The following is an 18242-nucleotide window of genomic DNA, read 5'->3' as shown; positions in this document are numbered from 1 at the left end:
CGTTCTCGCTTTCCACACAGTTTTTAACACTCCCAGAAGTTTCACCCCCTCCCCCACCCTGTGTCTCAATTCTGCTTCCATGAATCCATCTGCTGCCTAATCCACTCCCAGATATCTAAAACACTTCACTTCCTCAAGTTTTTCTCCATTTAAATCTTACCTCCAAATTGACTTGTCCCTCAATCCTACTGTACCTAATAACCTTGCTCTTATTCACATTTACTCTCAGCTTTCTTCTTTCACACACTTTATCAAACTCAGTCACCAGCTTCTCCAGTTCCTCACCCGAATTAGCCAACAGTGCTGTATCACCAGTGAACAACAACTGACCCACTTCCCAAGCCCTATCATCGACAACAGACTGCACACTTGCCCCTCCCTCCAAAACTCTTGCATTCACCTCCCTAACAACCCCATTCATAAAAAAATTAAACAACCATGGTGACATCAAGCACCCCTGCCACAAGCCGACATTCACTGAAAACCAATCACTTTCCTCTCTTCCTTCTCGTACACATGCCTTGCATCATTGATAAAAATCTTTCAGTGCTTCCACTGTTTCATAAATATTTGCCATTTTCTGCATTAAGATCAGAGGACTGAGTCTTAGAGGGAATATCCTCAATGGCCCCTTCTCTGTTCCTTTGTTTGGATATAGCTTGTCTAGATATTTAAGTATTTAATGGCATTAAGATAGGTAGATTATTCTTTACTGTCACTTGCTAATATGTCACTTATTTGATACTAAACCAAGTAACATCCCTAACTTTCTCCTCTTCTAACATAGCTACAGAATTTTTAAGGGTTTATCTTTACACAGAGAAATTATTTTTCAAAATTTGTGTTACTAGTAGAGATTATAGCTACAGTTTGTATTGATGAAAGGCAGCTGTGGACAGTTAGGTTTCTGAGATGATGATTAGGTGAAAAAGTGGACAGATGGCTTTCAACAAAAGCCAGTTCAGTAACAGAGAAATAAAGATCAGGTGAAGCAATAAAGAGATAGTATTCAATATTTGGGAGAAAGGATGCGAGTATATAAATATTGCACATATAGACAGAGAAGGACTCAGGTTTAGAGGCTGTGCTACTGTAGATGAGCAGAGGGCCCTAGTCACTTGATATTGGTGGGTGGGACCCTAGAAACCATTTAGACATTGTCAACTGGTGGCATTGTATGTATGTATTCATCTATTAATTCATTTGTATTTTTCATCTAATTTATATCTAATACACTGCTGGAAGAATGAAAAACTAAACACTTTAACACAGGAGAAACTATTAATTTACTAAGAAAATTTAAGAAAATTTAAGACATAAAAAGGACCTTTGATTACAAAGCAACACTACCCATGATTAGGCATATGAACCTCAAGCAAAGAAGGTTGAAAACTGGGCTATATCACCTGTAAGTAATTTCTTCACACTTATGGACTCACTTTTATTATCCTTCTTGCACAACACTTCCAAATCCTTTATACTAGAAAGAGATTTGCAAAAAAGGAGGGCCTACATTATCTTGGCTCCAATGCATACTGAATGATGCCTTTGAAATTCTGTTTTTCTTCAAATCATGTCCACCCAGTTATTTACAAACTATCCATACAATAAGCTAAAGCACCTTTCTTTCATATAAAACAAAATTGTATCTATGTTAAAAAACAAAATAACCACAGACTTACAAATCTCCCTTACAGACACTTTGAACAAATGAGCCAGAACATGGTAACTAAGCAATACCTGCATCAAAATCTAAATGAGATCAAAAGCCAAGACTCAACTCCTATGTCCATGTTGGCACGGATGATGATTCAGCCCCGAACCCCAAGAAGAGGAAAAAGTACTCTTGGTAAGATCACCCAAGGTAAGTCACTTACTAGTACAACACTTAAACCATATCTATTGCTTTAATTACCATAATGACCACTAAAAAGGTCTAAGGAAGACATCATAAAAAGCCATAAAATCAGCATTGCATTGTGAAAAAAAATTTATATTCCATGTTACGCTGACTTAAAACTGTTTGATACATGATACGTGTCATTTCTCAACTCTTCAATGACTCAAAACAGCTGTAATGTGAAAACAATGAAGAAATAATCAGGATGGTGATAGAAACAACAAGAAACTCCCTCCTCAGAGATGGTGAAATCCTGAAAACAGAGGACCACAACTGTAAAGAAATAAATGAGAAATTTAGATTCTCAAAGAATTGAGTCACAGTGACAAAAGTTCATTACTATATGCATTTCCTGTGAAAACATATTTCTTAGCATGTCCAAACCAGGGGAACTGCTACATCATCATTATCAGACCTTGTCAGTACATGTAGTAACATGGAAAATGAACATACTGAAAAAGGTAAACCAAATGATCATGAAATGCTTGAGTTTTGGATAATGAGAAAAGAAAATGGGGATCTGAGAAGAAACAGAACTGAAAGAGGAAATACTATATAGTCATGGCAACTACAAAAAGGAATGTTTCTGAAAATAAAAGTGGGAAATGGAAGTCTTTTGCCTGAGTGCAGACCACCATTAAGGGATGTTCTGTGAAATCCCATTGGGTAATAGGGTAAAAGGACTAAGAAAGAAAAATATATGGTTCAGTGAATGATGTTAAAATAAAAGAGAGTAGAGAAAAGCACTATGGAGGAGATATATGAGACACAATAGCCAGCCAACAATTGAAAGGTATAAGAGAGAATGAAACGAAGACTACACGACATGGGGGAGGAGCAGAGAAACTTTCAAAAGAACAATGTGGAAAAGGCTAAAAACAAACTAAAATGTTTCTATAAGTTTATCAGAGCAACTTGTTTGTTAAAGCTACACTAATCATGCCAAGGGATTTGGAGGAAAGTGTTGAGATAATGGGGATAGGGGAGAAATAATACTTCCCATGCATTCCCTGCATGTCATAGAAGGCAACCAAATGGGGAGGGAGCGGGGGACTGGAAATCCTCCCCTCTCGTTTTTTTTTTTTTTTTTTTTAATTTTCCAAAAGATGGAACAGAGAAGGGGGCCAGGTGAGGATATTCCCTTAAAGGCCAAGTCCTCTGTTCTTAACGCTACCTCGCTAATGCCAAAAATGGCGAATAGCATGAAAAAAAAAAAATGAAAGAAGTCACACAAAAAAGTTCACAATGGAAGACACTACAACCCCAACACCAACATTATGGGCTGGGATATTTAAAACTGTATATCTATCTATCTTTTTATTATACTTAACTGCCATCTCCCATGCTAGCAAGGTAGTGCAAGGAAACAGACAAGAAAAAGCCCAACACACCCACATACACATGTATATACATAAATGCCCACACATCCACATAAACATACATATACATTTCACCATATACATGCATATAAATATATACACATGTACATATTCATACTTGCTGCCTTCATCCATTCCCGTCACCACCCCACCACACACGAAATAGCATCCCTCCCCTCCCCCTCCCTTCAGCGAGGTAGCGCCAGGAACAGACAAAAAAGGACACATTCGTTCACACTCACTCTCTAGCTGTCGTGTGTAATGCACAGAAAACACAGCTCCCTTTCCACATCCAGGCCCTACAGACCTTTCCATGGTTTACCCAAGACGCTTCACATGCCCTGGACCAATCCACTGACAGCATGTTGACCCCAGTATGTTACATCATTCCAATTCACTCTATTCCTTGCATGCTTTTCACCCTCCTGTATGTTTAGGCCCTAATCACTCAAAATCTTTTTCACTCCATCTTTCCACCTCCAATTTGGTGTCCCGCTTCTTCTTCTTTCCTCCACCTCCGACACATATATCCTATTTGTCAATCTTTCCTCACTCATTCTCTCCATGTGTCCAAACCATTTCAACACACCCTCTTCTGCTCTCTCAACCACATCTGTCTTACCCTTTCATTACTTACTTGATCAAACCACCTAACATTATCCTCAAACATTTCATTTCCAACACATCCACCCTCCTCCACACAACCCCATCTATAGCCCATGCCTCACAATCATATAACATTGTTGGAACCACTATTTCTTCAAACATACCCATTTTTGCTCTATGAGATAACGTTCTTGCCTTCCACACATTCTTCAGTGCTCCTAGAACCTTCGCTCCCTCCCCACCCTGTGACTCGCTTCCGCTTCCATGGTTCCATCTGCTGCTAAGTCCATTCCCAGATATCTAAAACACTTCACTTCCTCCAGTTTTTCTTAATTCAAACTTACCTCCCAATTAACTTGTCGTTCAATCCTACAGCACCTAATAACCTTGCTCTTATTCACATTTACTCTCAACTTTCTTCTTTCAAACACTTTACCAAACTCAGACACCAACTCCTGCAGTTTCTCTCCTGAATCAGCCATCAGCACTGTATTATGAGTGAATAACAGCTGACTCACTTCCTAAGCCCTCTTATCCACAACAGACTGCATACTTGCCCCTCTCTCCAAAACTCTTGCATTCACCTCCCTAACTACCCCATCCATAAACAAATTAAACAACCATGGAGACATCATGCACCCCTGCCACAAACTGACATTCAGTGGGAACCAGTCACTTTCCTCTCTTCCTACTCATACACATGTCTTACATCCTTGGTAAAAATTTTCATTGCTTCTAGCAACTTACCTTCCACACCATATACTCTTAAAACCTTCCACAAAGCACCTCTATCCACCCTATCATACACCTCCAGATCCATAAATGCTACATACAAATTCATCTGTTTTTCTTAGTATTTCTCATACAATTTTCAAAGCAAACACCTGTTCCACACATCCTCCAGCACTTTTGAAACCACATTGCTCTTTCCCAATCTGATGCTCTGCACATGCCTTTACCCCCTCAATCAATACCCTCCCACATACTTTCCCAAGAATACTCAACAAACTTATGCCTCTGTAATTTGAACAGTCACCTTTATCCCCTTTGCCTTTGTACAATGGTACTATGCATGCATTCCGCCAATCCTCAGGCACTTCACCATGATCCATACATACACTGAATATCCTTACCAACCAATCAACAAAACAGTCACTGCTTTTTTAATAGATTCCACTGCAATACCATCCAAACCTGCTGCCTTGCCAGCTTTCATCTTCCTCAAAGCTTTCAGTACCTCCTCTGTTAACCAAACCATTCTCCCTGACCCTCTCACTTTGCACTCCAACCCGACCAAAACACTCTATATCTGCCACTCTGTCATCAAACACATTCAACAAATCTTCAAGATATTTACTCCATCTCCTTCTCATTTCATCACAACTTGTTATTACCTCCCCTTTTGCCCCCTTTACCAATCTTCCCATTTGTTCTCTTGTCTTACACACTTCATTTGCCTCCTTCCAAAGCATCTTTTTATTCTCCCTAAAATTCAATGATACTCTCTCAACCCACACTCATGTGCCCTCTTTTTCACCTCTTGCACCTTTATCTTGACCTCCTGCCATTCTAAAATTGTATTGGGTTAAAATAACTAGGCTCTTAAACCACCTTGACTCATATGAGGTTCATGGCGTTGATTAAAACAATTTGCCCTATATCAAACATCTGGACTCATATGAGATTCATACAGCGGATTAAAACACCTTGCCCTATATAAGGTTCATGATACTGATGTACTAAAACACTTTGACCTATAAATAAGGTTCATAATCATTAAGTCCTGCCATACGTGCTGAGGAAGTGTTTGGATACACTTAACAAGCTACTTCAATTATTATTCAGTAAGTCACCAAAGGAAGGTGCAATGCTATAGGAGCAGAATGCTGTGCATTTCTTATAAGAAAAGTGACAGGAAACTGAAGTGAACTACAGACCAGTCTCCCTAACAGAGGCAGTGTGTAAAACATTGGACCTGATGCCCAATAAGCAAAGGGATGACAAATCGTTATGGACAAACTACCAAACTAAGAGATAACAAAGATTTAGGAAAGGTCATGCTACAAAAATCTCTGGGAATGCTAACAAAGAGGCAAATCTGTTTGAAACAACAGAAATGGATGAGTAGACTGTGTTCCTAGACTGCTAGAGTCATTTAACACTTAGCCATATTGGAGGTTGGTCAAAAACTTAGCACCAAATGGAGCCATATGAGGCTGACCCCTTTATTGGAGAGAAGTTTACTGTAGTTTAAACCCCTAGGAAGTCACATAAATTTCCTGATGCTTTTGAAAAACAAGTAAAAGGAAAAAAAAAAATTCTTTTAGGAAATGAAAGAACATCATATGGGAATATAAAAACAGCAGAGAAACAAGGGAAGGCATTTTAACTTTTCCTTACAGAGAATTTCGGGTGAGAGAGTATCGCTGAGATCATGCAAGACATTACACAGTTTGGTGTTAACATGTCTTGACTGTCACACCTTCATTTATATGGTGATTTTATGCACTTGGTTCATTTCATTACCATCATATAGATTTTTATCATCAGAATTGCTAGACTTTTCACTGCAATAGGTAAAATACTGCTCATCTACACTTTGCAATCTACTACAACATTATCCTTAATGGCTAAAAGGTAACTGACAAACTCATGCAGAACTGCTGATGAAGGAGGCCTCTGGCATTTTCTAACACCATCATAAATAAGCCAAAATTCATTTTAGGTGCAAAAGCACATCTCATAGATCTATATGAGGTCCCTTCATAAGAGAAGTCTAGTTAAAGATTAGTTAAAGGGTTAAGAGAATGAAGGACACAGGTTAGAGTAGCTTTCTCAAAATGAGCTAGGGCCACCCGTGGTATGCTACAGGGCTAGGCCTCAGGCCCATTGTTCTTCTTGGCATGCATAAATGATGACTTACCTGAAGGACTGGACTCTTCCATGAGAGAAATAAAGAATACTAATAATTTCATAAGGTTATGAGACTCATACAAACTCCAAATTTAGTAAAATAAATAGTTGGTTTAGTAAATGGCTGATGAACTCCAAATGTGATCTAGATCTAGATGAAATCAGATTGAGTAAATGCAAAAGAATGAGAATGTGTTGCAGTGAAAGAAGGCTTCAGCAGGAAATAAGCTACGGGAATCTGTATGACAGAAAGACCTGGGAGTTGACAGAGTTCCACATTAGGAGAAATGTTAACCCTTTAAACTTTTCCTTGACTAAGGAGAGCGAAGTTGGATGCTAATTTCTTACATCATGAATACTACACTCTCTGTTTGGCAGGCCACAGATGGCAACCCAAACATGAGTGAGTCACTAGAGCTACCTGGAGGCTTCAGTAACCCAGTAGAGACCATGCTGGGCAGTTGCAAGCCTTAGTAAGGGCTTACAGCTCCTTTGGCATCCACCACTGTGCCCCTGCTGATCTAACTTAGGATTGCTCACTTTGGTAAACATAGTGGTTTTTACCAAAATTACAAATGCTTAAACTCTTAATTCATAAGAAAAATAATGGTTTTCATTGCTTGTAGCTTATCATATAAATTAAAAAATAACAAAATATATGTGAATTTATTAAGAAATGGGGGTGACTATGTTGTTGATTGGTTAGTAAGGATATCTAATGTACATATGGATCATAGTGATGTGCCTAAGGATTAGAGGAACGGATGCATAGTGCCACTGTACAAAGGCAAAGGGGATAAAGGTGAATGTTCAAACTACAGGGCATAAGTTTGTTGAGTATTCCTGGAAAATTGTATGGGAGGGTATTGATTGAGAGGGTGAGGGCATGTACAGAACATCAGATTAGGGAGGAGTACTGTGGTTTCAGAAGTGGTAAAGGATGTGTGGATCAGGTGTTTGCTTTGAAGAATGTGTGAAAGAAATACTTAGAAAAACAGATGGATTTGTATGTAGCATTTATGAATCTGGAGAAGGCATACGATAGGGTTGATAGAGATGCTTTGTGGAAGGTCTTAAGAGTATATGGTGTTGGAGGTAAGCTGCTAGAAGCAGTGAAAAGTATTTATCAAGGATATAAGCCATGTGTACAAGCAGGAAGAGAGGAGAGTGACTAGTTCCCAGTGAAGGTTGGTTTGCAGCAGGGGTGTGTGATGTCCCCATGGTTGTTTAATTTGTTTATGGATGGGGAGATTAGGGAGGCAAATGCCAAAGCTTTGGAGAGAGGGGTGAGAATACAGTCTGTTGGGAATGAGAGGGCATGGGAAGTGAATCAATTGTTTGCCAATGATACAGCACTGGTGGCTGATTCAAATGAGAAACTGCAGAAGTTGTTGACTGAGTTTGGAAAAGTGTGTGAGAGGAGAAACTTGAGAGTAAATGTGAATAAGAGCAAGGTTATTAGGTTCAGCAGGGTTGAGGGACAAGTTTGCTGGGATGTATGATTGAGTGGAGAAAAGTTGGAGGAACTGAGGTGTTTTAGATATCTGGGAGTGGACTTAGCAGCAAATGGAACCATGGAAGCAGAAGTGAGTTACAGGATGGGGGAGGGGGTGAAGGTTCTGGGAGTGATGAAAAATATGTGGAAGGAGAGAACATTATCTCGAAGAGCAAAAATGGGTATGTTTGAAGGAATAGTTGTTCCAACAATGTTATATGGTTGCGAGGCATGGGCTATAGATAAGGTTGTACAGAGGTGGGTGGATGCGTTGGAAATGAAATGTTTGAGGACAATATGTGGTGTGAGGTGGTTTGATCGAGTAAGTAATAAAAGGGTAAGAGAGATGTGTGGAAATAAAAGAGTGGGAGTAAGGAAAGGTTGACAAAGAGAATATATGTGTCAGAGGTGGAGGGAACAAGGAGAAGCAGGAGACCAAACTGGAGGTGGAAGGATGAAGTGAAAAAGATTTTGAGCAATCAAGGCCTGATCATACAGGAGGGTGAGGCATACATGGAATAGAGTGAATTGGAACAATGTGGTATACTGGGCTCAACATGCTGTCAGTGGACTGAACTAGGGCATATGAAGTGTCTGGGGTAAACCATGGAAAGGTCTGTGGGGCGTGGAGGTGATAGGGAGCTGTGGTTTTGGTGCATTACACGACAGCTAGAGACTGAGTGTGAACGAATGTGGTCTTTTTTGCCTGTTTTCCTGTCACTACCTTGCTGAAAAAGGGGGTGGCAATGCTGTTTCCTGTTGGGTGGGGTAGCACCAGGAATGGATGAAAGAGAGCAAGTATGAATATGTACATGTGTATATATGTATATGTCTGCATAAGTGTTTATGCTGATATGTATATGTATATGTACATGTATGGGTATTTATGTATATGAATATATATGTGTCTAAATGAGTGAATGGGTCATTCTTTGTCTGTTACCTGGTCCTAACTCACGGAAGCAGGAAATGGCGATCAACTATAATAATATTCCTGGGGATAGGGGAGCAAGAATACTTCCCACGCATTCCTCACGTGTCGTAGAAAGCAACAAAAGGGGATAGAAACCCTCCCCTCCTTGTATTCTAACTTTCTAAAAGGGGAAACAGAAGAAGTAGACACGTGGGGAGTGCTCATCCTCCTCGAAGGCTCAGATTGGGGTGTCTAAACGTGTGTGGATGTAACCAAGATGAGAAAAAAGGAGAGATAGGTAGTATGTCTGAGGAAAGGAACCTGGATATTTTGGCTCTGAGTGAAATGAAGCTCAAGGGTAAAGGGGAAGAGTGGCTTGGGAATGTTCTGGGAGTAAAGTCGGGGGATGGTGAGAGGATAAGAGCAAGGGAAGGAGGAGCACTACTCCTGTAACAGGAGTGGTGGAAGTATGTGAGAGAGTGTAAGAAAGTAGACTAGACTGATATGGGTAAAACTGAAAGTGGATGGAGAGAGATGGGTGATTATTGGTGCATATGCACCTGGGCATGAGAAGAAAGATCATGAGAGGCAAGTGTTTTGGGAGCAGCTGAGTGAGTGTGTTAGTAGTTTTGATGCACGAAACTGAGTTATAGTGATGGATGATTTGAATGCAAAGGTGAGTAATGTGGCAGTTAAGGGAATAGTTGGTGTACATGGGGTGTTCAGTGTTATAAATGGAAATGGTGAATAGCTTGTAGATTTGTGTGCTGAAAAAGGACTGATGATTGGGAATACCTGGTTTAAAAAGAGAGATATACATAAGTATACATATGTAAGTAGGACAGATGGCCAGAGAGAGTTATTGGATTACGTGTTAATTGATAGGCACGTGAAAGGGAGACTTTTGGATGTTAATGTGCTGTGAGGTGCAACTGGATGGATGTCTGATCATTATCTTGTGGAGGTGAAGGTGAAGATTTGTAGAGGTTTTCAGAAAAGAAGAGAGAATGTTGGGGTGAAGAGAGTGGTGAGAGTAAGTGACCTTGGGAAGGAGACTTGCATGAGGAAGTACCAGGAGAGACTGGGTACAGAACGGAAAAAGGTGAGAACAAAGGCCGTAAGGGGAGTGGGGGAGGAATGGGATGTATTTAGGGAAGCAGTGATGGCTTGTGCAAAAGATGCTTGTGGCATGAGAAGTGTGGGAGGTGGGCAGATTAGAAAGGGCAGTGAGTGGTGGGATGAAGAAGTAAGATTATTAGTGAAAGAGAGGAAAGAGGCATTTCGATGATTTTTGCAGGGAAATAGTGCAAATAACAAAGACAGATGTATAAAAGAAAGAAGCAACAGGTCATGAGAAAGGTACAAGAGGTAAAAAAGAGGTCAAATGAGAGTTGGGTTGAGAGAGTATCATTAAATTTTTGGGAGAATAAAGAGATGTTTTGGAAGGATGTAAATAAAGTGCGTAAGAAAAGAGAACAAATGGGAACATCAGTGAAGGGGGCTAATGGGGAGGTAATAACAAGTAGTGGTGATGTGAAAAGGAGATGAGGTGAGTATTTTGAAGGTTCGTTGAATGTGTTAGATGATAAGAGTGGCAGATATAGGGTGTTTTGGTCAAGTGGTGTGCAAAGTGAGAGGGTTGGGGAGAATCATTTGGTAAACAGAGAAGAGGTAGTAAAAGCATTTGCGGAAGATGAAAGCTGGCAAGGCAGCGGGTTTGGATGGTATTGCAGTGGAATTTATCAAAAAAGGAAGTGACTGTGTTGTTGGCTAGTTGGTAAGGATATTTAATGTATGTACGACTCATGGTGAGGTGCCTGAGGATTGGCGGAATGCATGCATAGTGCCATTGTACAAAGGCAAGGGGGATAAAGGTGAGTGCTCAAATTACAGCGGGATAAGTTTGTTGAGTATTTCTGGGAAATTATATGGGAGGGTATTGGTTGAGGGTAAGAGGGTAAGAGAGATGTGTGGAAATAAAAAGAGCGTGGTTGAGAGAGCAGAAGAGGGTGTTTTGAAATGGTTTGGGCACATGGAGAGAATGAGTGAGGAAAGATTGACCAAGAGGATATATGTGTCGGAGGTGGAGGGAACGAGGAGAAGAGGGAGACCAAATTGGAGGTGGAAAGATGGAGTGAAAAAGATTTTGTGTGATCGGGGCCTGAACATGCAGGAGGGTGAAAGGAGGGCAAGGAATAGAGTGAATTGGAGCGATGTGGTATACAGGGGTTGACGTGCTGTCAGTGGATTGAATCAAGGCATGTGAAGCGTCTGGGGTAAACCATGGAAAGCTGTGTAGGTATGTATATTTGCGTGTGTGGACGTGTGTATGTACATGTGTATGGGGGGGGGGGGGTTGGGCCATTTCTTTCGTCTGTTTCCTTGCGCTACCTCGCAAACGCGGGAGACAGCGACAAAGTATAAAAAAAAAAAAAAAAAAAAAAAAAAATTGGTTGAGAGAAGGTGAAAGCATGTACAGAGCATCAGATTGGGGAAAAGCATTGTGGTTTCAGAAGTGGTAGAGGATGTGTGGATCAGGTGTTTGCTTTGAAGAATGTATATATAGAAATACTTAGAAAAACAAACAGATTTGTATGGAGCATTTATGGATCTGGAGAAGGCATATGATAGAGTTGATAGAGATGCTCTGTGGAAGGTATTAAGAATATATGGTGTGGGAGGCAAGTTGTTAAAAGCAGTGAAAAGTTTTTATCGAGGATGTAAGGCATGTGTACGAGTAGGAAGAGAGGAAAGAGATTGGTTCCCAGTGAATGTCAGTTTGCGGTAGGAGTGTGTGATATCTCCATGGTTGCTTAATTTGTTTATGGATGGGGTTGTTAGGAAGGTGAATGCAAGAGTTTTGGAGAGAGGGGCAAGTAGGCAGTCTGTTGTAGATGAGAGGGCTTGGGAAGTGTCAGTTGTTGTTCGGTGATGAGACAACGCTGGTGGCTGATTCAGGTGAGAAACTGCAGAAGCTGGTGACTGAGTTTGGTGAAGTGTGTGAAAGAAGAAAGTTGAGAGTAAATGTGAATAAGAGCAAGGTTATTAGGTTCAGTAGGGTTGAGGGACAAGTCAATTGGGAGGTAAGTTTGAATGGAGAAAAACTGGAGGAAGTGAAATGTTTTAGATATCTGGGAGTGGATTTGGCAGCGGATGGAACCATGGAAGCAGCAGTGAGTCACAGGGTGGGGGAGGGGGTGAAAGTTCTGGGAGCGTTCAAGAATGTGTGGAAGGCGAGAACATTATCACGGAAAGCAAAAATGGGTGTTTGAAGGAATAGTGGTTCCAACAACTTTATATGGTTATGAGGCATGGGGTTGTGTGGAGGAGGGTGGTTGTGTTGGACATGAGATGTTTGAGGACAATATGTGGTGTGAGGTGGTTTGATCGAGTAAGTAATGAAAGGGTAAGAGAGATGTGTGGTAATAAAAAGAGTGTGGTTGAGAGAGCAGAAGCAGGTTTTGAAAGGGTTTGGTCACATGGAGAGAATGAGTGAGGAAAGATTGACAAAGAGGATATATGTGTCAGAGGTGGAGGGAACGAGGAGAAGTGGGAGACCAAATTGGAGGTGGAACGATGAAGTGAAAAAGATTCTGAGTGATAAGGGCCTGAACATGCAGGAGGGTGAAAGGCGTGCAAGGAATAGAGTGAATTGGAACGATGTGGTATACTGGGTTCGACATGGAATGAACCAGGGCATTTGAAGCGTCTGGGGAAAACTATGGAAAGTTTTGTGGGGCCTGGATGTGGAAAAGGAGCTGTGGTTTCGGTGCATTATACATGACAGCTAGAGACTGAGTGTGAACAAATGTGGACTTTGTTGTCTTTTCCTACCTAGAGACTGAGTGTGAACGAATGTGGTCTTTGTTGTCTTTTCCTAGCGCTACCTCGTGCGCATGCATGGGGGAGGGGGTTATCATTTCATGTGTGGTGGGTGGCGACAGGAACGAATAAAGGCAGCAAGTATGAATTATGTACATGTGCATATATGTATATGTCTGTGTAGGTATATATATATGTATACGTTCAAATGTATAGGTATGTATATGTGCATGTGTGGACATGTATGTATATACATGTGTATGTGGGTGGGTTGGGCCATTCTTTCGTCTGTTTCCTTGCGCTACCTCACTGACACGGAAGACAGTGACAAAGTATAATAAATAGAATAAATAAAAAAAAATAACAATGAGTAATGTGGAAGTTGAGGGAATAATTGGTGTACATGGGGTGTTCAGTGTTGTAAATGGAAATGGTGAAGAGCTTGTAGATTTAAGTGCTGAAAAAGGACTGGTGATTGGGAATACCTGGCTTAAAAAGAGATATATACATAAGTGTACATATGTAAGTAGGAGAGATGGCCAGATAGCAATATTGGATTACGTGTTAATTGATAGGCGCGTGAAAGAGAGACTTTTGGATGTTAATGTGCTGAGAGGTGCAACTGGAGGGATGTCTGATCATTATCTTGAGGAGGCAAAGGTGAAGATTTGTAGAGGTTTTCAGAACAAAAGAGAGAATGTTGGGGTGAAGAGAGTGGTGAGAGTAAGTGAGCTTGGGAAGGAGACTTGTGTGAGGAAGTACCAGGAGAGAATGAGTGCAGAATGGAAAAAGGTGAGAGCAAAGGATGTAAGGGGAGTGGGGAAAGAAAGGGATGTATTTAGGGAAGCAGTGATGGCTTGCGCAAAAGATGCTTGAGGCATGAGAAGCATGGGAGGTTGGCAGATTAGAAAGGGTAGTGAGTGGTGGGATGAAGAGGTAAGATTATTAGTGAAAGAGAAGAGAGAGGCATTTGGACAATCTTTGCAGGGAAATAGTGCAAATGAGTGGGAGATGTATGAAAGACAGAGGCAGGAGGTTAAGAGTAAGGTGCAAGAGGTGAAAAAGAGGGCAAATGAGAGTTATGGTGAGAGAGTATCATTAAATTTTAGGGAGAATAAAAACATGTTTTGGAAGGGGGTAAATAAAGTGCGCAAGACAAGAGAACAAATAGGAACATCAGTGAAAGGGGCTAATGGGGAGGTAATAACAAGCAATGGTGATGTGAGAAGGAGATGGATTGAATATTTTGAAGGTTTATTGAATGTGTCAGATGACAGAGTGGCAGATATATGGTGTTTTGGTCAAGTGGTGTGCAAAGTGAGAGGGTCAGGGAGAATGATTTGGCAAAGAGAAAAGAGGTAGTGAAAGCACTGCGAAAGATGAAAGCTAGCAAGGCAGCAGGTTTGGATGGTATTGCAGTGGAATTTATCAAATAAGTGGGTGACTGTGTTGTTGACTGGTTGGAGAGGATATTCAATGTATGCATGACTCATGGTGAAGTGCCTAATGATTGGCGGAATGCATGCATAGTGCTATTGTACAAATGCAAAGGGGATAAAGATGAGTGTTCAAATTACAGAGGTATAAGTTTGTTGAGTGTTCCTGGGAAATTATATGGGAGGGTATTGATTGAGAGGGTGAAGGCATGTACAGAGCATCAGACTGGGGAACAGCAGTGTGGTTTCAGAAGTGGTAGAGGAAGTGTGACTCAGGTGTTTGCTTTGAAGAATTTATGTGAGAAATACTTAGAAAAACAAACAGATTTGTATGTAGCATTTATGTTTCTGGAGAGAGAGGTGATAGAGTTGCTCTGTGGAAGGTATTAAGAGTATATGGTGTGGGAGGAAAGTTGCTAGAAGCAGTGAAAAGTTTTTATTGAGAATGTAAGGCATGTGTACAAGTAGGAAGAGGGGAAAGTGATTGGTTCTCAGTGAATGTCGGTTAGCGGGAGAGGTGTATGATGACTCCATGGTTGTTCAATTTGTTTATGGACAGGGTTGTTAGGAAGGTGAAAGCAGAGGTTTTGGAGGGATGGGCAAGTATGCAGTCTGTTGTGGATGAGAGGGCTTGGGAAGTGAGTCAGTTGTTGTTCGCTGATGATACAGCGCTATTGGTTGATTTGGGTGATAAACTGCAGAAGTTAGTGACTGAGTTTGGTAAAGTGTGTGAAAGAAGAAAGCTGAGAGTAAATGTGAATAATAGCAAGGTTATTAGGTACAGTAGGGTTCAGGGACAAGTCAATTGGGAGGTAAGTCTGGAGGAAGTGAAGTGTTTTAATTATCTGGGAGTGCATTTAGCAGCGGAGTGAACCATGGAAGTGGAAGTGAATCATAGGGTAGGGGAGGGGGTGAAAGTTTTAGGAGCTTTGAAAAATGGGTGTGAGGCAAGAACACTATCTTGGAAAGCAAAAATGGGTATGTTTGAAGGAATAGTCTTTCCAACAATGTCATATGGTTGCGAGGCGTGGGCTATAGATAGGGTTGTGAGGAAGAGGGTGGATATATTGGAAATGAGATGTATGAGGACAATATGTGGTGTGAGGTGGTTTGATCGAGTAAGGAATGAAAGGGTAAGAGAGATGTGTGGTAATAAAAAGATTGTTATTGAGAGAGCAGAAGAGCGTGTATTGCAATGGTTTGATCACATGGAGAGAATGAGTGAGGAAGATTGACAAAGAGGATATATGTGTCAGAGGTGAAAGAAATGAGAAGTGGGAGACCAAATTGGAGGTGGAAGGATGAAGTGAAAAAGATTTTGAGCGATCGGGGCCTGAACATGCAGGAGGGTGAAAGGCATGCATGGAATAGTGTGAATTGGAATGATGTGGTACATCGGGGTCGACGTGCTGTCAATGGACCTGAACCAGGGAATGTGAAAAGCCTGGGGTAAACCATGAAAAGTTTTGTATGGCCTGGATGTGGAAAGGGAGCTGTGGTTTCAGTGCATTATACATGACAGTCAGAGATGGAGAGTGAATGAATGTGGCCTTTGTTGTCTTTTCCTAGCGCTACCTCGCATGTGTGCCGGGGGAGGGGGTTGTCATTTCATGTGTGGCAGGGTGGCGACGGGAATCAATAAAGGCAGCAAGTATGAATTATGTACATGTGTATATATGTATATGTCTATGTATGTATGTATATGTATACGTTGAAATATACAGGTATGTATATGTGCATGTGGACGTGCATGTATATACATGTGTATGTGGGTGGGTTGGGCCATTCTTTCATCTGTTTCCTTGCGCTGCCTCGCTAACGCGGGAGACAGCGACAAAGTATAATAAATAAAATAAATAAATGATAATAAATCATATATGAATGTAGGTTGGGTACATAATACTGTCCAATCTGGTGGATAATGTGTTTTTTCTACAGAAAGAATGATTACTTCTTAACTATTAATGATTTTTTTTGTATTTTCTTAGCATCTTTTTTTATAGATAATAAAAACTGTATTTGGGAGGCTTAAAAAACAGTTGCTCATCAAAAGGGGTAAGGTGGCAAGCTGCCTACTAGCAAATATCAGAACTAAATCTAACTACACAGATGACAAAAAGTCCAGTAAACTAAACAGAACATACACCAAAACTTAAATATGTTTCTCAAGTCTATCCAATGTATTTAAAAAGCACAAAGATTTTAATGAGAGTCCAGAGAAGACGAACTAAGTTGTTTTTTTTTTTTTTTTTTTTTTTTATACTTTGTCGCTGTCTCCCGCGTTTGCGAGGTAGCGCAAGGAAACAGACGAAAGAAATGGCCCAACTCCCCCCCCCATACACATGTACATACACACGTCCACACACGCAAATATACATACCTACACAGCTTTCCATGGTTTACCCCAGACGCTTCACATGCCTTGCTTCAATCCACTGACAGCACGTCAACCCCTGTATACCACATGACTCCAATTCACTCTATTTCTTGCCCTCCTTTCACCCTCCTGCATGTTCAGGCCCCGATCACACAAAATCTTTTTCACTCCATCTTTCCACCTCCAATTTGGTCTCCCTCTTCTCCTCGTTCCCTCCACCTCCGACACATATATCCTCTTGGTCAATCTCTCCTCACTCATTCTCTCCATGTGCCCAAACCATTTCAAAACACCCTCTTCTGCTCTCTCAACCACGCTCTTTTTATTTCCACACCTCTCTCTTACCCTTACGTTACTTACTCGATCAAACCACCTCACACCACACATTGTCCTCAAACATCTCATTTCCAGCACATCCATCCTCCTGCGCACATCTCTATCCATAGCCCACGCCTCGCAACCATACAACATTGTTGGAACCACTATTCCCTCAAACATACCCATTTTTGCTTTCCGAGATAATGTTCTCGACTTCCACACATTTTTCAAGGCTCCCAAAATTTTCGCCCCCTCCCCCACCCTATGATCCACTTCCGCTTCCATGGTTCCATCCGCTGACAGATCCACTCCCAGATATCTAAAACACTTCACTTCCTCCAGTTTTTCTCCATTCAAACTCACCTCCCAATTGACTTGACCCTCACCCCTACTGTACCTAATAACCTTGCTCTAAGTTGGTACCTGAATTAATAAGGCTGAGCAAAAATGAGAAGCTTAGAACAACAAATTTGCCCTCTTCTCTCCAATGAGCTTATGTTCATGAATTCCTCAGAAATTATATCACTTTCATGGCTCAACCTGTTAACATAATTCTGTAAGGCATAACCTTCTTTTCATTTTGTTGTTGCCTAAATTCAGTTCCAGTTCCATTTTCATTCTTCTAACGATTGTTTATGTTGACTGGCAGTAATGTCTGGTCCTATAGGCATTATAATTCAGGAACTTCCCCTTATCTCACTGCAAATGGTAATATGGAAACATCTGCTAAGAACTATTATGTGTTTTCAATTTTTTGCAACTGCATCTGAGGGAAAGGACTTTTATGTGTATGTATTCTTTAGGAAGGCCCTATTGGTTATGAAGCAGTGTGGGTGAGAGGGGTCATGTGCTTCTACAAAAAATTGGAAACCAAGCATGTTGAGGTGTGGTTTGCATGAAAGTATTATTGTTTCACTGAACAGGTGCTGAATGTTTGTTGTTGCAAAGCAGTGAGTGATTGTTCTGAGTGCTCTACTTTGTGTGACTTGTACTTTTGTTACATTACATTTTGAAAGGATGGATGCCCAGGCAAGTAAAGCATAGTTTGAGGTAGAGTTAATAAATTGCTTCTAAAAGATTATC

The 18242-nt window shown here is 40.9% G+C and overlaps 2 protein-coding genes across 3 annotated transcripts in view; one reads left to right on the top strand and one right to left on the bottom strand.

Moving 5' to 3' along the window:
- Positions 1 to 18242, bottom strand: part of Mekk1 (mitogen-activated protein kinase kinase kinase 4) — a 1037736-nt gene that overhangs the window by 299137 nt on the left and 720357 nt on the right. The gene's annotated exons all lie outside the window — the stretch shown is intronic.
- LOC139755964 (uncharacterized) overlaps positions 1 to 18242 on the top strand; it is a 185040-nt gene that overhangs the window by 124111 nt on the left and 42687 nt on the right. Inside the window, exon 6 of one of the 2 annotated variants that reach the window (XM_071674801.1) lies at positions 1698 to 1849. In XM_071674801.1, the coding sequence (XP_071530902.1) occupies positions 1698 to 1849 (152 nt within the window). Of the gene's footprint in view, positions 1 to 1697; positions 1865 to 18242 lie in introns of both variants that reach the window. The other variant, XM_071674800.1, reaches the window with a different exon arrangement.

The sequence above is a fragment of the Panulirus ornatus genome, chromosome 20 (genome assembly GCF_036320965.1).
Source record: "Panulirus ornatus isolate Po-2019 chromosome 20, ASM3632096v1, whole genome shotgun sequence".
NCBI classification, from domain to species: Eukaryota; Metazoa; Arthropoda; class Malacostraca; order Decapoda; family Palinuridae; genus Panulirus; species Panulirus ornatus.
The sequence above is the reverse complement of the archived record's forward strand: the minus strand, read 5'-3'. Positions and strand labels throughout refer to the sequence as shown.